At 42.5% G+C, this 20,432-nt stretch overlaps 1 protein-coding gene across 3 annotated transcripts in view; it reads left to right on the forward strand.

The window, feature by feature from the left end:
• Positions 1-19,672, forward strand: part of STOX2 (storkhead box 2) — a 144,568-nt gene extending 124,896 nt beyond the window's left edge. For all 3 annotated transcript variants that reach the window (XM_056855659.1, XM_056855660.1, XM_056855661.1), the window contains exons 2-4: positions 392-544; positions 13,703-15,965; positions 19,347-19,672. In XM_056855659.1, the coding sequence (XP_056711637.1) occupies positions 392-544; positions 13,703-15,965; positions 19,347-19,542 (2,612 nt within the window). In that variant the 3' untranslated portion in view covers positions 19,543-19,672. The remainder of the gene's footprint in view (positions 1-391; positions 545-13,702; positions 15,966-19,346) is intronic.
• Positions 19,673-20,432: the final 760 nt, after the last annotated feature.

Below are 20,432 nucleotides of genomic sequence, written 5' to 3' on the forward strand. Positions count from 1 at the left end.
TTTTATTAGGGATTTCCCCCCCCCCCTGGCAACCAGTTATTCCCCTGCTGTGATTGATCCAGACATTCCTTTTTTGTTTTCCTTCCCCCTTTATACTCTAAATCACAGATTAAACAGGACTTCTGAGCTATATATGCTTCATGATAAAAAACTTAAAATCCAACTAACATAACTAATTATGTTATCATAAGAGCTATGCTTCGAAACAAACAAAACGAACAAGAAGCAAGGTTTGGGGTCAATATGTGTTACTGTTGTAAGTAAAAATTGCATTGTAAAGGTTTTATTACAGAACTATGATGGAAGGATCACTCTTGTCTCCATATAGTCATCTTGAATGATAGATAAGTGAAGTAACACAGTTGGCTGAAAGTCCGTTATCTCTCTGCAGGTGATGTATCACCCATCAGTATGTCTCCCATCAGTCAATCACAGTTTATCCCACTTGGGGAAATCCTTTGCTTGGCCATCTCTGCAATGAACTCAGCACGAAAACAAGTCACGCAAGAAGCACTAATGGAACACCTAACAACCTGCTTCCCAGGTAATTGTATGCTAATGTCGCCTTGCTCGTGTTGACCTAGATTTTTTTTAAAGGCGTTTTCAGCGACTCTTATGAAAAGTTTAAGAAGCTTGTTCAACATTATATGAGGGCAAGACCAATGCAGCATAATAGGGGAGTGAATTTGGGAGGGGGTGGAATAGTAGTTGCTCTTTGTGTGTTGGGGGGGCGGTTCAGAATGTGATTTGCTTCCCCTATTCTTTAGCTATCCTGACCTGGATGGCCCAGGCTAGCCTGATCTCGTCAGATCTCAGAAGCTAAGCAGGGTCAGCCCTGGTTAGTATTTGGATGGGAGACCACCAAGGAATACCTGGGTTGCTGTGCAGAGGAAGGCACTGGCAAACCACCTCTGCTAGTCTCTTGCCATGAAAACCCCAAAAAGGGGTTGCCATAAGTCAGCTGCGACTTGACGGCACTTTACACACACACACATTCTTTAGCTGCTTCAAAGGCTTATTATAAAACTTGGTCATTTAAAATTATTTACGTTCTGAAAATCAATACCTCTTGTCGCCTACCAGGAGGCTGTTTTGCACCATTCTGGAACTCCAAAGTACCAATTCCATGTGGACTTTTCTTCCTTCCTTGTGTTAAGGGTTTTCCTCTTAACTAGTTACAATTGCCAGTTTTGCATGGTCAATTTTGATGCTCGTTCAAAGCTCTTTTTTAAAATGCGACTTTAAAAATGTCTTTTCACGGTCCCGACGCAAAAGGAGAAGTTCCACTCCCCTCACTCGCCTGCTCCTTTGTTCCTCTTTGCATAGCCATTAGCATATGCATAGCTAACGCGCCTCTGTTGTTTTACATTGTTCTTTGAAGGGGATTCTTCGCAGCAAACAAACACCAAAGGTTGCGTTAAACGGGCTCTTTTGTAATGCGAAGCAGGTATGCGCCGGCTTCGCAGTCACTTCCGGAATGACAGCTCAGCGTGCAAAATTAAAAAAAAAATGCAGGGCACTTCAGCCTGGAACGCACTGCTAATTATCATGCAAAAATGGCCATTGAGTCCAAATAAGAACTGAAAAAATGTTGAGGCTGAAAAGCTGATAATGCTTTTTGAGCCAGTGCATATTTGTGTGTGTGTGTAAAGTGCCTTCAAGTCGCAGCCGACTTATGGCGACCCCTTTTGGGGTTTTAATGGCAAGAGACTAATTACTCAGGAGTAAATCACAATGAGGTTTGTAATGGGGTTTATTGTACTTGACTACACAAGATTGGAAATGTGAGAGCTTGTGGAAAGGAGAGGGAAAATGCCCCCTTTTTCAATTTTTCCAGCAAAAGGGTTGCAAACTTTGAGAACAATTAGGAAATTAAAATTCTGATGGAATACATATTCTTTTAGAATAATAAACGATAACAATATAAAACATTAGTAAATTACCATTCCTGTATATTGGAGACACCCTGACCTGTATTGCCCGGTTTTGTCATATCTTGGAATCTGAGGAGGGTTATTTTTGGCCAGTATTTGGATGGGAAACCACCAAAGAATACCAGGGTCGCCACGCAGAGGCAGGCAATGGCAAACTATCTCTGAATGTCTCTTGCCTTGAAAACCCTACAGGGTCGCCATAAGACAGGTGTGACTTGATGGCCAAAAAAAATTACTGTAGACATCCCTGTCAAGGCCTCTCACCTGTTTCAGATTCTTTATCTTCTGGAGCACGTGAAAGAAACGGGTCTATATTTGGACATATATACCCAATTAACAGCCAAACTAATCTGTGAAAGTGTTTCAGTCCTTTGAAACCTTCAGTTCTTTGAACAAGATGTAAGTGAAAGTTCTGAATCAGAAGTTATTGATCTTTTAGGACGTGATTAAGGATTAGAAAAAGAAATTTGATCAGAGAGGGAAACTTTAGAGGGGTAGTATTTTCCAGGATGTGTTACTGATTGTTTAAATGACATGATGTAAGTTTTATATGGATAATTTTGTTCACAGCTTCCATGGCACTTTCTGTGTGCAGTGAATATACACCACGGAACAGTTTGGTGTTGTTTTAAATTTTAATGCAACATCTAGCCCTACTGATAATCCATGATATTTGGATGTATTGGGATAGAAGCAATACTAACTCTTTTTCTGAGAGAGTTGGAAGCATTTTAAAAGAGGATCATGGATGTGTTCACGCATTCAACTGTCGCCTCTGATCAACTGGTGTTATGGTGTTATGGGTATTTTTGGCATTGTTTCTTGATAATGCCATGAAGAGAGAAATTTGTTTCACAATCCCCAACCTTCCTCCCCTTTTTGTTCACTACAATGTTCATAGTTTTTATTTTCATCTCTTTCCCCCCACTATGTTCCACCTGGTAAAGACTTAAGATATGCTTGGGGTATCTTCCACACGAATATGCTAGATAGACTAAGTGAATTTTTGTTAAACTTTTTTTAACCTATTGGCTTTATTTATGAGGGTTTACAGTGTTCTGCAAAAACTGTGAAACTAATGATCCATGTTGGAGAAAAGATGGTGGGAGAGGGGCTTCTCTTTTTCAAGTACTGCTTGTGTCAGGTTTTCCTGCAAACTGAGACGGTTATAATAGGAACATTTTGTGGGGTGTCCATTGTTAAAATATAGACTACCAAACTGCATCATCTGCTCTCAGCCTGCAAAGAGAACTTGGCTCCTCGTATGATTTTTTTGCATGACATTTGGGCCTTGCTGGACTCCTTTCCCCCCCCCTTCTTTCAAAAAAGGTGACCCTCCATCAATTTCTTCTTTCCAGAATGCAAGCTCTGTAATCTAACACCTAGAGCAATTAAACTGTGAGCCTGTCAGCATGTAACACCAATGGCTGACAAAGCAGGGTCTTAAGATCTTGACTGGAAAATCTGCTTGCTTTCCTCCTTCATTAAAAAATTTTTTTCTAACATCTAGTCTGACGAAGAGTTATGATGCCTAAACATCTAGCCTGATAAGCGCGAAAGCTTGTTCTGCATTTTGTGTGAGCCAGTTTGGCTGTTTATAACTTTCCCCTCCCCAAAAGAATGAAACATTGTAGAAAGAAATCCATGTAGTTTAGTAGTAACTTACACAGCACACTTGGAATGGAAGTATCTGGATGTCGACTTTGGATTTATACTTGTAGAAATTGGCTAGTAGGAGGTGTTGTCCCATCTTGCAAAAGTACACCTCCATAAGAGAACAGAACAAGCTGACATATTCTGTTTGCAACAGGCCTGAAGGCAAATTAGGGTACAGTACTCTTAGTCAGAGTTAGATCAAGTCTGAGAATAAGAAAATGAGTGGTAAACTTCCAGTCTTTTCCTCTTCTTGAATATGTCTACAGTGGTTTGCCCCTTACTACCATGTAACCAGTTTATTTGCAAAATATTAGTTCATGCCAAGTTTATCTTGGCAAAACGTGTACTTCCATTATACAATTATATTTTTACAGCAGTGTATTACCTTCTCTGAGTGATAACTGGTTTGTGTGTTTACTGTTATTTTACCCATCATTTCAGCCAGAAATTGACTTTCAAAGCCGTATACAACAAGGTGCTTTGGGCAAGGAGTTCTCAGGAAGGGCTTGGTCCGGCATGAGGGTAGAGTGTCTGCTGCCTCCTTGCTGATGGCATTTGGCTTCTGCGATGGAATGTGTTTCAATTGACCATTCTTCAATTCAGCTTGGCTTTTGGTAATTATAAAAAATGTGTTTAACAGTTGACCTTCCATAATTAGGTTGGAAGAGCTTGCTTGAGGTACGTTTCAAAAGCCAACTTGAACAGTCATCAAACAGGGTCTTATTCCAAGACACCGAAATACTGGACAATTCTACCAACTATTTTGTCAGATTGCACAGAGAAGCCATTGAAATTCATAAACATCAGCACAACTTTAACAGAAAAGAAGAGAGTTTAAGAATGAATAAGGCTTGGCTTCCTGTCCTGAAAACCTCCAGACTAACAAAGACTATAGTCCACAATAGCCATGCGGATTAGCCTTGGATTCCACATGTTAACAGATCACTTCAGGATACAATGGTTCCACATTAACATACCACTCCCTCATTAGCACATTTTTCTTGATTCTTAGAGAACAATGATTTGTACAGTACCTTTAATACTTTGCAGGACAATGACTCAGCTCAAACCCAACCCCCTTCTGACTATATATTACTCTTCCTACACACTTGACACTGAGAGTTACTCCTCTGAAGATGCCTGCCACAGCTGCTGGAGAAACGTCAGGAAAGAAAATACCAAGTCCACGGTTACACAGCCCGGATAACCTACAAGAACCAAAGTCATCAAAATGCTTGTAACTTGTGGTTCTGATGAAACTCACTATTTCACTTGCTAGTACTCTGAATAGATATCATACGAAATGATGGAATATTAATTTATTCATTTACTTTATTTACTGTGTTTCTTCCCACCCAAAGTTGCTTACATCATTCTCCTCTCCTCCATTTTATCCTCACAACAATCCTGTGAGGTAGATTAGAGTGTGTGACTGACCCAAGATCATCCAGCAGAGCCATTTTATACAGGGTGTAATTTTCCTGTTTAATGAGCTGATGAATACTTTATTCCAGTAAGTGGTTCTCTCCTTACCTTTTTTTTATTGCTGACTTGTGGAAACGTATCTTGTACAATCTGCCACCTTGTCAGTAATGTATATAAATCTTGAACTGTAGCCTAATGATGTATTCTACTTCTTGTCCAAATGATTCAGTTTCTCTACAATTTGCAAGTAATGAAACTTCAGTACCTGACAGGTAAATTAAAATATCGTCAACATGAAGAACAATCCTTCCTTTTGATGGAGTTTATTAATTACAGTACTTTTAATGAAAGGAGCCATATCTAAAGGGGGAGGACAGAATGTATCATTGTGGGACATAGAAGCCATGTGGGCTTGATGTCAGCATCCTGTGTAAAATAAACATGAGAAAGAGTTAAACATCATTCCTTTTTTATTAAAAATCTTAATCCTAAAAGATTAGCCAAGGGTGCCCACCCCTTATTGTCAAGTGGACCAGTCAGGGTTGTCCAAGGTGGTAAAACACATCATCTGCCCCTGTAGCCTGATGGATCCATTAGGTTTTCTAATGGCATTGGGGCCCTGGCAAGATCTCCAAGGAATAACAGGGTCATGATGTGGAGACAGGCATTGGCAAACCACTTCTGAACGTCTCTCGCCTTGAAAACCCTACAGGGTAGCCATAAATAAGCTGTGGCGACATCAAAAAAAATTAAAAATTATCAGCTAACAAGCTCTCTACTTTTTGAACTAATACATCTATGCTTAGCATTTGCCCTGAAGTTAACATGAACCTAGCTTTAACATATCAGTTTCTAGTATATGAGTATCAAATAATATGATCTTTAGGCTTTGGCATATCCTTTTAAATAAGTTTATTTGTTTTTATGTAGTTCATGCGTATAAAATCCGCTCTGGATAACCCAACACCTTAACCTCACTGAGCATCACGCTGCAGCAATTTTTAAACTGCCATTAAGGTAGGACAGCTTGATTCCACCCAGGTGCTTTCTTCAAGTAATTGCAGCTACTCTGAAGTCATATGTTTCTGCCAATATTTTCTTGGGAATCAAACTATCCCAGGGTAAAACGAATAAACATTTTTCTTCAGTGTAACAAAACAAAACCCATAATATTCAGGGTTTGAGACGTTTGTGGGTGACAACTGCTTTGAATAACCAAGGAGCAAATAAATAGGTTTATTCAGAGAAACAGTAAATAAATTCAGACTGAGAGAAAAAAGAGCCTCTATCCTGTTCTCTTACCTGGTAAGGCAGACAGGATACACATTAAAACCATTCAGTCTAAACAAGCCCTTTCAATTACCATAGGGTTCCTTGATATAAAGAAATTATTTTTTAAACAGTTTAAACAATATTCTCTGAGGCTAAGTGAGGAAAGGGTAAAAGAATTCTAGAAATTGCATTACATAGTGGACCAGTGTCCCAACAGAGATGTGAGGTGTGGAGAAGTACAGAGCATTCAAACAGAACTGTGTAGAACATGTATCATTTTGTATATTTAGGCATGAAAAACTAACTGGAGGAATCTTCGGGACAGTTTGCTATTTTTAGTCTAGGTAGCTGAAGTATCTATTGTGAAAACTGAGATGCAGCAATGGTGCCATTGTCTTTGGAAATAAAAAGCTGTTCTCTTCCAACAGTTGCCCCTGCTTCATTGTGCCCCAAAAGTATGATTCGTATGCATTTTCTTTCTAAATTGCATCCAATTTACATGTAGTAGCTTGAAACGTGTCTTACATTTAACTGAGTTCACCTTAGGTCAGTCTTCTTTTGTGAGCGGCAAACAAGACATAATCTTCTGTCTGGAAGCTCAGCGGAGGGCACAGTATGCTCTCTTGAGATGCAGAAAATGTACATGTCTGGTGATTCAGTGTCCAGACAGATTTTGCTTTTGAATTATTAAAGCACTACATAATCTTAAATAACACCGCTGCTGTCAAGCAATACTTTAAATTCTAGCTTCTCTACGTTCTTTTTGTTGTTATTCTTGGAAGAATTTATTGGTGAAATGGAGAGATGACAGTAGCTTTTGAAGGTGAAGATGGCATGCACATTTACTTAAGAGAAGATAAAATAGCCAATGAGATTTCGAGTCCTTATGGCACTGAATTCTTTATGATCTTTAAAATGAGTATAACTTAACGTTCTCTACTTCTGTAACTGTAAAATAGGTATACTAGAATGTGATGGGTAATGGGCTATGTTTGAGAAATCATTTTGCTAGCCTTCAAGAGGTGCTTTCAGAAATAAAAGATAATTATACTTTTTTTGCTATTTGCATAACCAGTTGATGAGACTGAAATAGTTAAAATGTTGATGCCATAATTAAATGTTTAAAACTAGTAAAATAAATTAATTTCAGAATAAAGAAAATTAAAACTCTTCTAGCAATTAGGGGTTGGTATTGCTATACCTTCCATGTTGTCTAAAACCCATCTTCCATTCCAATGAAATTGATATAATAGAAATTAGGATTTGAAGTTGTTGTGTTTTCATTCTAAGTGTTGAACTTAACATAGAGATACCTGTGATGAAATTTTTGTTTTGCCATAAAGTTCACTTTTCATGAAAAATTTTCTTGGAAAGACCTTCAACTTTTTCTCTAAGAAAACTTCAAAATACAGGCTATGGCCATTAAAACATGGCTGTTTTCTTATTTGTTTGTCCCTGTCCTATCCCATGCCTTCAAGTCCCGCGTTCAAAAAATTGAACTCATGGGAAAGAGGGGACAGGGACAAACAAATGAGAAGGGGCAGCAGCGGCGGCTCCTCCCCCTCCCCCACGCTCCTTCTCCCCCGCACCCTCCTCGGCCTTCCCCCAGCACCAGCCAGGGTCTTAGCCCACCTCACAGCCTTCAGCCTGGAGCCCCACAGTCAAGCAGCAAAGTGGGAGCGGTTCCTTCCGATGCCGACACCCCGCACTTCCAGCCGACATTGCCCTCCACCCAGCAAAGGCGAGCCGGTATGCATTGGGTAGAAGTGGCACCGGAAGAAGCTGCTGCTACTTTGCCGCTTGACTGTGTGCAGGCTGTGAGGTGGGCTAAGACTCTGGCTGGTGCTGGGGGAAGGCCAAGGAGGGCGCACGGGGGGTGGGAGGGAAGGAGCCGATGCTGCTGCTGCCACCAGGGCTACAAGCGGGGAGTTGACCCTGGTGCTGAAACGCACTGTAAAATTCCCACAGCTGTTGCGAATCGGCAGTCAAAATTGCAGCAACACAGCATTTCGATAACCTGGGGAAGATCCTGAATCCGGGAGGGTTTACCCTGCGGGCGGTCAACGGCCATGCGTGTGGCCTTTGAAGATTTGCTACACCCACGGGAGACTCCAGGGACAAAACAGCCATGTGTTTTTGGCCTGTAATTACAAAGTGTGCTGAGGGCAGCTCACTTGTTGCTAGTTTGGGGAGAAAGTAGTTTGAAAGTTGTGTGTGGTTTCCTTCCTTATTAGACATGAAGGAAGAAAAAAGAGTTGGTTTTTATATGCTGGCTTTCTCTACCATTTAAGGAAGAATCAAACCAGCTTACAATCACTTTCCCTTCCCCTCCCCACAACAGACACCCTTTGAGGTAGGTGGGGCTGAGAGAGTCCACCGCTCACATGGAGGAGTGGGGAATCAAACCCGGTTCTCCAGATTAGAGTCCACTGCTCCAAACCACCGCTCTTAACCACAACGCCATGCTGGCTTGTCTGTCTTATTTTATTCTCTAAACTTTTTTTTCTGTGGGTTGGATCCAGCCTGCATTTCCGCTTTTTTATGATCTGAACCCACGCAATTATAAATCTTCCAGATATGCTGGCAGATTGTCACTTTCCATGTGTCCTTTTAATCTCCGATATTCAACATTTTTTATCAAGTTTCTCTGACTTATATTCCATGTCACATATTTATTTTCAGTTTTAGGAACGATTCCTTAACACACCCTTGTGTCTATTTCCTGCTTTTCTCATCTTTGTATTAATGCTTCTTGATCATGTATAAAGTCTAAAACTCTTGTTATACCTTCAGCTGTCTTTCCTGTTTTAATAAGGATGGATCCAACCAGCTTTTCTGCTACTGAAAAAAGGATGAAGGGGGTCCACCAGAAAGGCTGTGCTGGACATCTTAGGGCCTATATAGACAAAAGTCATGTAGGATATAAGAAAGGGAACTAAGCAAGATTGAGTGAAAAAGCTGGCTGGCTCCAACTCTGTGTGATTATATGTAATTTCTGCTTTTCAACATTTATAAACTAACTGGGCCTATTTATAACTCTATTAAGTTATAAACGTGGTGTAGTGGTTAAGAACGGTGGAGTATGATCTGGAGAACCGGATTTGATTCCCCACTCCTCCACGTGAGCTGCGGATGCTAATGCGATGAACTGGATTTGTTTCCCCACTCCTACACACGAAGCCAACTGGGTGACCTTGGGCAAGTCATTCTCTCTCAGCCTCACCTACCTCACAGGGTGTCTGTTGTGGTGAGGGGAAGGGAAGGTGATTGTAAGCCAGTTTGATTCTCCTTTAAGTGGCAGAAAAAGTCGACATATAAAAGCCAACTCGTCGTCTTCTAACCTATTGGAGCTTTCAGTTCAGACAATAGGTTTAGATTAACTTTATGTTATAATTAGGGTTGCCAACTTCCAGGTGAGGCCTGGATATTTGGAATTGCAACTGATCTCCAGACCACAGAGGTAAGTTCACCTGGAGAAAATGGCTGCTTTGGCAGGTGGAATCTATGACATTTTACTCCGTTGAGGCCCCTTCTCTCCTCAAAGCCTGCCCTCTCCAGGAATTTCCCAAACTGGAGTTGGCAACCCTAGTTATAATGAAAGCTATTTTCAAATAGCTGAATTTTCACAATTATATGATAACATTAAGATGGTTTTGAACAATCAAGCACATTCTAATGCAGTTTTAGTAAGCTGGCTCGCAGTGTTACTTTCTCTTCTGCATGTTTTGGTCACCAAAAAAAAGTTATCTGAAAGGGCCCTTGCTTATGGTATATGGTAGCAGTACAATTTGAAATAGGATAGTTGATGAAGAAGGCTTCATCAGTACTTCATGCTAGATCATTTCATGTCATGGGATGTACTGAATCATATAGGGTTACTTTGAAAAGTTCTTTTGTGCCTTTCATGATGTGGATGAAATCAGTTGTTGCAGTATCTCATATCTCAACTGCATAGTTTCTCTCGTTTTTTATTTATTTTATTTGCTTGATTTATAGACTGTCTTTCTCACTGAGACTCAAGGCCGATTATAAAATATTTTTTAAAAATTCAATCAGCCTGCATAAGAAAGTCTGAAAACAATGCAAAAAAAGTTTGTAAGTTGCGACATACCTTAATACAGAAAGTAGATTACAAAGATAGAAGACAATGCCGTTAAGGCTGGGTGATACATACAGTAAACACTACAATAGACCACAATCTATTCTCCAGTAACAGCAATCTCCTGAGCTGTTCCATTATACTGCAGTTCTAAACTCTTTATCAGAATGCCTTCTTGAACATTTCTGTCTTGCACATTCTGTGAAATGTTAGGAGTGTAGGGGCTAGGGCTGCCAGACCTGTACTGAGGGAGGGGGAGCCCCCGCTTTGGGCCCACTCCCTCTGGCCAGCTGGAGGTCTTACCAGACTTAAAATAAGGCCTTGGCCTTGATGTCACCGGTAAGATGATATCACTTCCGAAAGGTGTCAAGGGAGATGCTCTGGTATTTAGGCAAAACGCGTTGGTAAAAACAGCTTCTACCATAGAGTTTATGCCCAAATACCAGAGCGTCTTCCTCGATGTTGTTGACCAGAAGTGACATTGGTGCCAGCCTCCCTCTGCAGCTGGTAAGCCCCCCTCCCAACAGTTGCCTAGGGGGACCTGGCAACCCAAGTGGGGGCCTTCCTGACCTCAGGCAGGCTGTTTCTTAAGGTGGGAGCCACTACAGAGAATGCAGATCAGACAGTTGCTGATCTTTCCCTTGTGCAAGTATCACCTTCAGAAGGCTTTGGTCAAATGAGTAAAGTTGTCACAGAGCAAAAGAGACAGAATCAGAGTTGGAAGGGGCCATACAGGCCATCTACTCCAACCCCCTGCTTAATGCAGCATCAACCTAGAGAATCTCTGGCAAGTGTTTGTCCAGCCTCTGCTTAAAGACAGCCAGTGAGGAGGAGCTTACTAACTTCATAAGTACAGTGATTCTGCTGTTGAACAACTCTTACTGTAAATTCCCCCTCCTAGTATCCTTTCCGCCCACAATCTAAACCCATTATTGCGAGTCCTATCCTCTGTTGCCAACAGTAACAGCTCCCTGCCCTCCTTTAAGTACAGCCCTTCAAATACTTAAAGAGAGCGATCATGCCCCCCCTCAACCTCCTCTTCTCCAGACTAAACATTCCCTAAACTTTCCTCATAAGGCTTGGTCTCCAGGCCCCTGATCATCCTCATCACTCTCCTCTGCACCCGCTCCATTCTGTCCACATCCTTTTTGAAGTGGGACCTTCAGAACTGCACACCATACTCCAGGTGTGGCCTGGCCAATGCAGCGTACAGTGGAACTACGACATCTTGCAATTTGGATGTTATATGCCTATGTTGATACACACCAAGATTGCATTAGCTTTTTTTGTTGCTGCATCACACTAGCTGCTCATATTTAATTTACAGTCCACCCATACCCCAAGATCTTGTTCACACACACTGCTACCCAGAAGTATATCCCCCATCCAGTATACATGTCCCTCATTTTTGTTACCCAGATGTAGAACTCAGCACTTATCCTTGTTGAATTGCATCTTGTTTACATCCACCCACTTTTCCAGTGTGTTCAGATCTCGTTGAATTCTGTCTCTATCTTCGGGTTTGTTCACTGCTCCTCGCAATTTGGTGTCATCTGCAAATTTAATGACCCACATCTGAAGGTATGTTGGTTCACAGACATTGTAGTTGATGACCAGAACCTTGAATCAGGGTTGCCAACCTCCAGGTGGGGCTTGGAGATCTCCTGGAATTACAGCTGATCTCCAGATGACAGAGATCCTTTCCCCTGGAGAAAATGGTTGCTTTTGAGGGTAGATTGTGTAGCATTGTACCCCACCATCCCCCAACTGTCCAGCAATTTCCCAAACCAGAATTGGCAATCCTACCTTGAGCGTAGTAACCACTAGAGTAACTACAGACTGTGTAACATGCATATTATGATGTTCTGTACCAAGTGGAGCTTCCAAGTTGATTTGAAGAGCAAACTCATATAGAATGCATTACAATGAAGGCACCTCAGATTTAGAAGAAGTAGTGTTGGTTTTTAGATGCCAACTTTCTCTACCACTCAAGGGAGAATCAAACCTGCTTACAAGCACTTTCCTTTCCCCACAACAGACACCCTGTGAGGGAGGTGGGGCTGAGAGAGTGTGACTAGCCCGAGGTCACCCAGCTGGCTTCCTGTGCAGGGGCGGGGAAACAAATCAAGTTCACCAGATTAGCCTCCGCTGCTCATGTGGAGGAGTGGGGGATCAAACCCAGTTCTCCGGGTCAGAGTCCACTGCTCTTTACCACTACACGACGCTGGCTCTCAAAGGGATTTAAACAATCCCTTTGGAGCAATTATTTGTTCAGTTTTTGTATAAAAATTGTACAGTGTCTTTAGACAATCTTTTCTATTGCCTATCTGGTCGTGTACCACTTTGGCACACTGCGCCTCCTTACCACTTAATTCCACTGCTTGTATAGACCAGGCCTAATTTTGACCTGACAATGGAATAACCCTTTCCCCTGGAACACAATGTCTGGGTTCTGAACTTTCCTTAAAAGGTACTGTTTTAGAGGTAATAAAAGTTTATCAAGGAAATGTTAATCTAATTTTGAAGGGTTGTTTCCCCATGGAATAGGAGTACTATGTCCTTTTCTACTATAACTTTTATATTCTGGGGGGAAAAACACAAGACAATTGGCATATAAACACTTTGCAAGAATTGAAGAGGGGATGGATACCGTACAATGTTTTTATTTTAGGGTCTGACCTGGAGGCTATGATTTTGACCTTTAAAGTTTGCCAAAAACATTTTTAAATGAGTCTTCACACTTCACTAACACTTTCTGTTTTTTAGTTAATACACCTGAAGTGCAAGAAGTAAGTGAAAAACAAGCATGATGTTGGGAGATCTGTGAACAAATATCCTGTGTATTTTTTCAAGGGTTAGCAGCAAAAGGAGTTGTAAGATTTAGATGAGAGCTTCATCATGGTGTGGGGAACAACTATTTTTCCAGTCCCAGTCAGGTCCCCAATTCTATTTTCCTTGTCTGTTTATGTGTGTGAGGGAATACAGACAATTATATGGTAACTCTATATTTCCTTTCTCGCAGGAGAACTGCTGCTCCAGGGAGCTGAGTGGGGTTAAGAAAGTGATGCATTGGGAAAGGACCGTAGCCCACTTTCCTATCCCCCATGGCTGCTGTTTATCTTCTTAAAATACCTGTGAGAGATGAATTCACAAATCTACTGACATTACATCTTATTTGGCATCAGATCTTTGCCCAACACGCTAACTCTGAAATCCTATCTAAGCCTAATATTGCAGGGAGGGGCTTAAAATGAGAGTTCTGATTTTTTCCCCATGATAAAGCACATTTATAAGATACATTTTATTAACTTTTTAGGTGTTCCAACTCCAAGTCCAGAAATCCTTCGTCATACCTTAAACATGCTTGTCCGAGAGAGAAAAATATACCCAACTCCCGACGGCTACTTCATTGTGACTCCACAGACATATTTTATAACTCCATCCCTTATAAGAACTAACAGTAAATGGTACCATCTTGATGAGAGGATACCTGACAGGTCTCAGTGTACCTCTCCACAGCAAGGAACTATAACTCCTTCCACCTCAGGCTGCGTCAGAGACCGAACATTACCCAAAAACCACTGCGACTCTTGCCATTGTTGCAGAGAAGACATGCACAGCATGCATGCCTCCACCCTACAGAGAAAATCAGCAAAAGACTGCAAGGATTCCTATTGCCCCCCTTCTCTCTGCCAGGTGCCACCCACCGAAAAAAGTAAAAGTACTGTAAATTTTTCATATAAAACTGAGACTCTTACAAAGCCTAAAGATGGAGAAAAGCAGTCTAAAAAATTCGGGCTAAAATTGTTTCGGCTTAGTTTCAAAAAGGACAAGACAAAGCAACTGGCCAATTTTTCTGCCCAGTTTCCTCCTGAGGAATGGCCTTTGAGGGATGAAGACACTCCTACCACTATACCTAGGGAAGTAGAGATGGAGATTATTAGGCGTATTAATCCAGATTTGACTGTGGAAAACGTTATGAGGCACACTGCACTAATGAAAAAACTTGAAGAAGAAAAGGCTCAACGAAGCAAGGCCGGATCTTCAGCTCACCATAGTGCGAGAAGTAAAAAAAGTAGAAGTCATAGGAAGTCTCATGGAAAATCTCGGTCACACAGCAAAACTCGGGTCTCTAAAGGAGATCCTTCAGAGGGTTCCCATTTGGATGTACCTGGTGAAAGAGACTATGACTTCTATGACCCCCTCACTAGGTCCCCACGGGAAGGCTGCTTCATAATAGAACACAAAAGGGACAACTTTATCATGCACAGCAGTCCTAATGTTCTTGAATCTCATTTTCCAATGACGCCTGAATGGGATGTATCCGGTGAACTAGCCAAAAGAAGAACTGAGATGCCTTTTCCTGAACCTTCAAGGGGAAGCTCCCATTCTAAGGTCCATCGAAGCCACAGCCATACGCAGGACCGACGGTCAAGAAATGAGAGGTCTAATAAAGCCAAGGAGCGGTCTCGATCAATGGATAACTCAAAAGGACCTCTAGGTCCTATTTCTTTGGGTACACCCGAAGAGATAGCTGAAGCTTGTAGCCAAGATGACCAAACAAATAGCCAAACATACATTGATGATAGCACCTTAAGGCCTTCACAGTCGCTCAGTCATCAAAGGGCTCTGATGTCATCTGCAAACTACAAAGAGGTAGTTAAACCTGAAAAGACAGGTGGCAATGCAGACACTCCCTGTAACTTGTTGGAACAAAACAAGCCAGCAGAGAATTTACCAACCTATAGTGAGCTCAATTCTTGTACAACAAAATCAGCCACTGATGATTATTTTCAGTGTAACACTTCTAGTGAGACTGTACTTACTGCTCCTTCACCTTTGGGGAAAAATAAAGATGACCACGACTCAGTGACTTTAACAGATAGTATTAAAAAAGTGCCTCCTTCAGAGAGGCAGTCACAACATATAGCCAGAGACCCAGGAGTACACAAAGAGGAGTCGCCTAAAGGGCCAAACAATAATGGCGGACTAATAGCTACTAGCCAACCCCCTGAAGTCATTGCGAACGGCCGACTGGTTCAACATCACAACACAGAATCTAGTAGCCTTGATAAGAGGAAAGAAATATTTAGCAAAGACACACTGTTTAAGCCTCTTCACAGTACGTTGTCTGTGAACAGTTTCCATAAGCCCAGTGTGCCACTACTAAAACCTCATCAAAAGACGCCGTCAGACACATTGTCGAGCAGATGTGACAAAGTCGAGCAAACGATGGTGACCTCCGTTACGCAAGTTATTCCTGTATCACAGAGACAAGAGCAAGCTGGGAACCAGGAAGCATCATTTGATTATTACAATGTGTCTGATGATGATGATTCTGATGAAGGGACAAATAAAAATGCTGAAGAAGAGAAGAATAGGGATGATGTGGGTACTATGCAGTGGCTTCTTGAGCGGGAAAAGGAAAGAGACCTGCAAAGGAAGTTTGAGAAAAATCTCACACTCCTCACTCCAAAGGAAACTGAAAACAGCAACAATCAGAGGGCCACACATTCAGCTAGACTGGACAGCATGGATAGCAGCAGCATCACTGTTGACAGTGGGTTCAATTCTCCACGGTAGGACTATCCCATGCATTTATAAACATCTGTAATATTTTAACCTAACATTAGCGCTCCCTATTAATTATTGTGGGGCCATGTTATTACTTTTTAATATTTTATGACATTCTTTTTCCTGCAGCTTGGGGCAATCTTGATGTACTTAGTTGGTTGATTATCTGTCCCAAAGTAGGCAGCAATCAGGTATTTATGGGCTTGTTGCACAGTTGGAGCTAATCCCAGTTATTTTACAGAATATGCAAGTTATTATCCTGCTAAGTAAGCAGCCTTTGCGCCTATATGGACAACCATACTTTCCTGGGGTTAGTGTGTTTATCTCTATCATGTTGCCAAGTTTTAAAGACACACATTTGATAACAGATAAGTGAAGATAGGTTCTCTGGCTAAACTGTGTATATCAGTCTTATGTTTGTGTGGAATCCCATAAAGTCTGTAAATGCAGTCTGTTGCTTAACCTCTTGGGTAACTATTGAGCCATTTTGCTTGCAAATTAATAGGAACTCTCCCGCTTTTTGCATATTCGTAACCATCAGTATGGTACATTTTCCATTGTCACAAAAGTGATGAAGAAAGAGCTTCTGTGTCCAAAATCTTTTCCATACTCACAGCTCCTTCCTGAGCCTTGCAGCAGCTGGGGATGGCGTGGCCGAGGCGCCACCGCGGTGCCTCCAAAGAGGTTTCCCGGCTGCTGCAAGGCTAGAAAGGGCCTTTTAAAAAACAAAATGTTGAAAATGGGGGAACTAGCTGCATTGAAAACAGCAATGCTGCGCCAAGAAAAACCTGGCGCAGCAACACTGTTGCTGGAGGGGGCGTTCCTGGGCTGAAGGGTCTTAGGAAGCTGACTACAGTCAACTCTGCCCCTGGGGATGCCACGGGAACCCCCCCCCCCACACACACACCAGTGGCGCATTTCTCTTCGGGATTTAGGTCCTGGAGAGGCCGTGGTGTCAGAGGAACACCGTGCAGCTCCGCAGCGCCCAGGCACCAACAGAACTGCCCCCACCACCAGCATAAGTGCCTCTTATTCCGTGATAAGAGGTCACGCCGCCTCCACTACACTGGGAATTTTGTTATGGCTAACAAGAGTCTAAATTATCAGAATTTGAACAACTGTAACATCTTACCTAATTTGTTATAATGTTTGATTCCAAACTTTATCAGTTAATATTAGAAAATTGTTCTTCAGCTGTTTTATACCTGGGTACCACCTTTATCATCCAGGCAGGAGGAGCAAAAATTATTACCTCACTGGTCAGGAGGAGGGTTCCAGACTACAAGCTTGTGGGGACCATTGTGGTGGGGAGAGAGGGCTTTTCTGCATGTTTTTGTTTTTTTGTCGGTCCCACAGTGCTTTGGTGTATCCCTGATTTTCCACATGCATTTTTGTGCTTCTATTTTTCACTTCAGGTTCCCCCTCCCCCAGGGGTTTTTCCCAGCTCTTTTGAGACCACTTTTACCCCAATGTTTGTCTGGAATCTGATTTTGAGTCAGCTTTTTCCTAGTGAATAATGTTTCTATCAGTTTTTTTTTTTTTTTTTGTTCCACCTACCTCCAGCCCATTTTTCAATGATTGGACTGTTGTCATTTTTAAACCACTCCCTCCCTACAAGATGAGTGATTTCAGTTTTTTTAAAGGCCCCAAAGTATCTATATAACACCTGTAGTGTTATAGTGATAGTTTAAGTAGGTTGCCTGAATCCCAACTTTTTTTTAAGAAAACCTCTTGCCTCTTCCTTCACAGAGATATAAGAAAAAGGGCATATCTCCATATCTTCTTTGTTTTAATGGAAGTTTGGAATTCAGAGAACCTGCTTAAACCATCATTACAGCACTACAGGATTACATTGATATTTTAGGGCCTTTTAAAAATAAAATAAGGGGGAGGTGCTCTGACAGCACCCTCCCTTGAGAATCCTCATTATTTAAGCCACATACGGAATAAAATAAACTGACTCCATAACTGTAAAAATGCACAGGGGATGATAGTATTATTAGTAGAATGATGGCTAACTGTGGAAGAAGCTCACTGAAGCAAACTTTCTTATATTTAAGAATATGTGGAACAACCAAAGGAAAGTGAGGGGATTCAAAAGCAAAATATCGACTCCCTTGCAAACTTTTACAAAGAGCCATTAGGTAGCATATAGGGTAAATAGAAAACCCACCTAACATCACGTACTATAATTGTCACCTGCGTCTGCCACTACTGACTATGTTTACAAGACACACAAGAATTAAAGGTGGGGTATCTTCATTGCCTAAAATATGCTTGGTCCATGCATAAATTAATTCTCAAGTCGTGGTTACCAATAAAAATTTGGAATTGGTGTCCACGTTGTGAGCATGTTGTATCTTGGAAGTTTTGAAAGAAAAAAAAAGACTTTTCAAATATACCGTGAATTATTCTGTATGCTGGGTTCCCCAACGTGGTTACCGTGGGTATCATGGTGCCTACCGGCACCTTTCCTGGTGGCTGCCAAGTGTTTTTAAAAAGTGAGTAGGGCCAGGTGGGTTTTTTGGCTAGCAAGGCTTTTGATTGGCCACTGGAGAGTTAATTGGCCATTCAGATTTAAAAAACAACAACATTGCTTTGGTTGCAGCTGCCACCACAGCACAAGGATCTTTGTTGTGTTACCGCGGCAGCCATTCTGGGGCTAGCTCTGCCTCCTGTGGCCAGCAGCCATTGCAAGACAACCATTTTGTGGCTGCTCTCACTGTGTCAGAATTCCAAAGGTGCCCGCAGGCTTAACAATGTTGGGGACCCCTGCTGTATGCAATGGGAAAAGGGACAGATGTGCAAATAGTGCTCCATGGAGCCTGTAGCGCAACAGTCACTTCTCACAACTTGAGTGTACCAGTTGGGAGTGCAAAGGTGCTCTGTTTCTCCAGCAGTGTGGAGATATTGTTTGCCACACTTGAATGGCAAATGATAACATCAGCATACTGACATTTGTTCAAGATTGGAATATTGAAAATTTAATATTGAAAATTTCAAGAATTAATAGTATTAATTCAATAACTGCACCGTTTTGTGGCTTTGAGCATTTTAACAGGTATTGCTTAAACTCTGCAAGCCTATCTTTGCTTTGTTTTTCTTTTCTTTTTTAAATCAAGGATATGTATCTGTTCCCAGCGTGCTGAATTTTTCAACCAGTACCAACTTTCAGGAGTAAAGTTGCAGGGGTAAAGTTGCAGGGCTCACACAGTCCAGGGTATATTGTTAGTTAAAGGTGAGGTTGCTCTGTTACAATAACATTGTGTAAAAATGTAAGAATCCCTTTATATAACTTTTTATGCTTTTTATCTTCTGGCAAAGCAGATGGATATATATGTGTGTGTGTGTGTGTGTATTATATGTGTATTTTCCCCCCTCTTTAGTACTCGTGAAAGCTTAGCGTCCAACACGTCAAGTATCGTTGAAAGCAACCGACGTCAGAACCCGGCGCTCAGTCCTGCACACGGTGGTGCAGGTACAGTGTTTAGCTACCGAGCAGCTGCTGACCCACCTACGAGTGAAGCTGAAAAACTGCAGAAACCTGCTAATTGCCTGCAAGCTTCTGTTACAAGTGTTTGATAGTGCTTCTGCCTCAGATCTTCTGTTTCATCCTATACAGTAAAGTTTACGACACTGGGACTAATGTTTACGTCTTTGGGAAGGGGGGAAAAACCAGGCATCTCAACTGCACAGTTTTTTTGGTGTCTACTTAAACCAGGGGTGGGGAACCTTTTTCCTGCCAAGGGCCATTTGCTCATTTATGACATCATTTGGGGGCCATAACCAGGTTTAGATCTCCCGGCGCGGCGGGGGGAGGCTAGGGTTGCCAGGTCTCCAGCCACCACCTGGAGGTTGGCAATCACAGGGGAGGCCACGCAGAGAAGGCCTGAAGGGCACCCCCTCCCCCCTCCAAGGCGGGAGGGAAGCCAGCGGTGGGCCCCGAGCAAACAAGTCGCCAGGGGGGCATAGCCGGCAGCCTATCTGCAGGGAAGGAAAGGAGGAAGGAAGGAAAATAGAGAAATGGAGGGGGAGAAAAGGACAGAAGGAGACAGATAAAGAAAGAGACGAGGGAGAGAGGGGGAGAAAGGAGAAATAGTGGCAGAAAAAGAGGAAGAGAGAAAAGCCTCCCCCCCCACACACACACCCGCCGGCCTCGCGCAACCAGGCCCCCCGCCTCCCCCAACACACACACGGCAGCACACGCAGTCCCTCGCGACTGGGCCCCAGCCTCCACGCCCTCCCACCTCCCCACCCTGAGTTCACAAAAGGCCCTCCAAGCCCGATCGGCTCCTGCGCGCATGTTCCGCTGCCGGGAGCGGCCGGCCTCGAGAGAGGTTTACAGTGTTCCGCGGCATTTCTACACGCCGTGACTGTAGGGGGCAGCCTTGGGGAAGCGTCCCTCCCCCCTCCTCTTGCCGACCAACAGTTGACAAGAGGAGGTCCAAAGGGCGCCACAGCGCCCCCGCAAG

Source organism: Euleptes europaea, chromosome 9 (assembly GCF_029931775.1).
Source record: "Euleptes europaea isolate rEulEur1 chromosome 9, rEulEur1.hap1, whole genome shotgun sequence".
NCBI lineage: Eukaryota > Metazoa > Chordata > Lepidosauria > Squamata > Sphaerodactylidae > Euleptes > Euleptes europaea.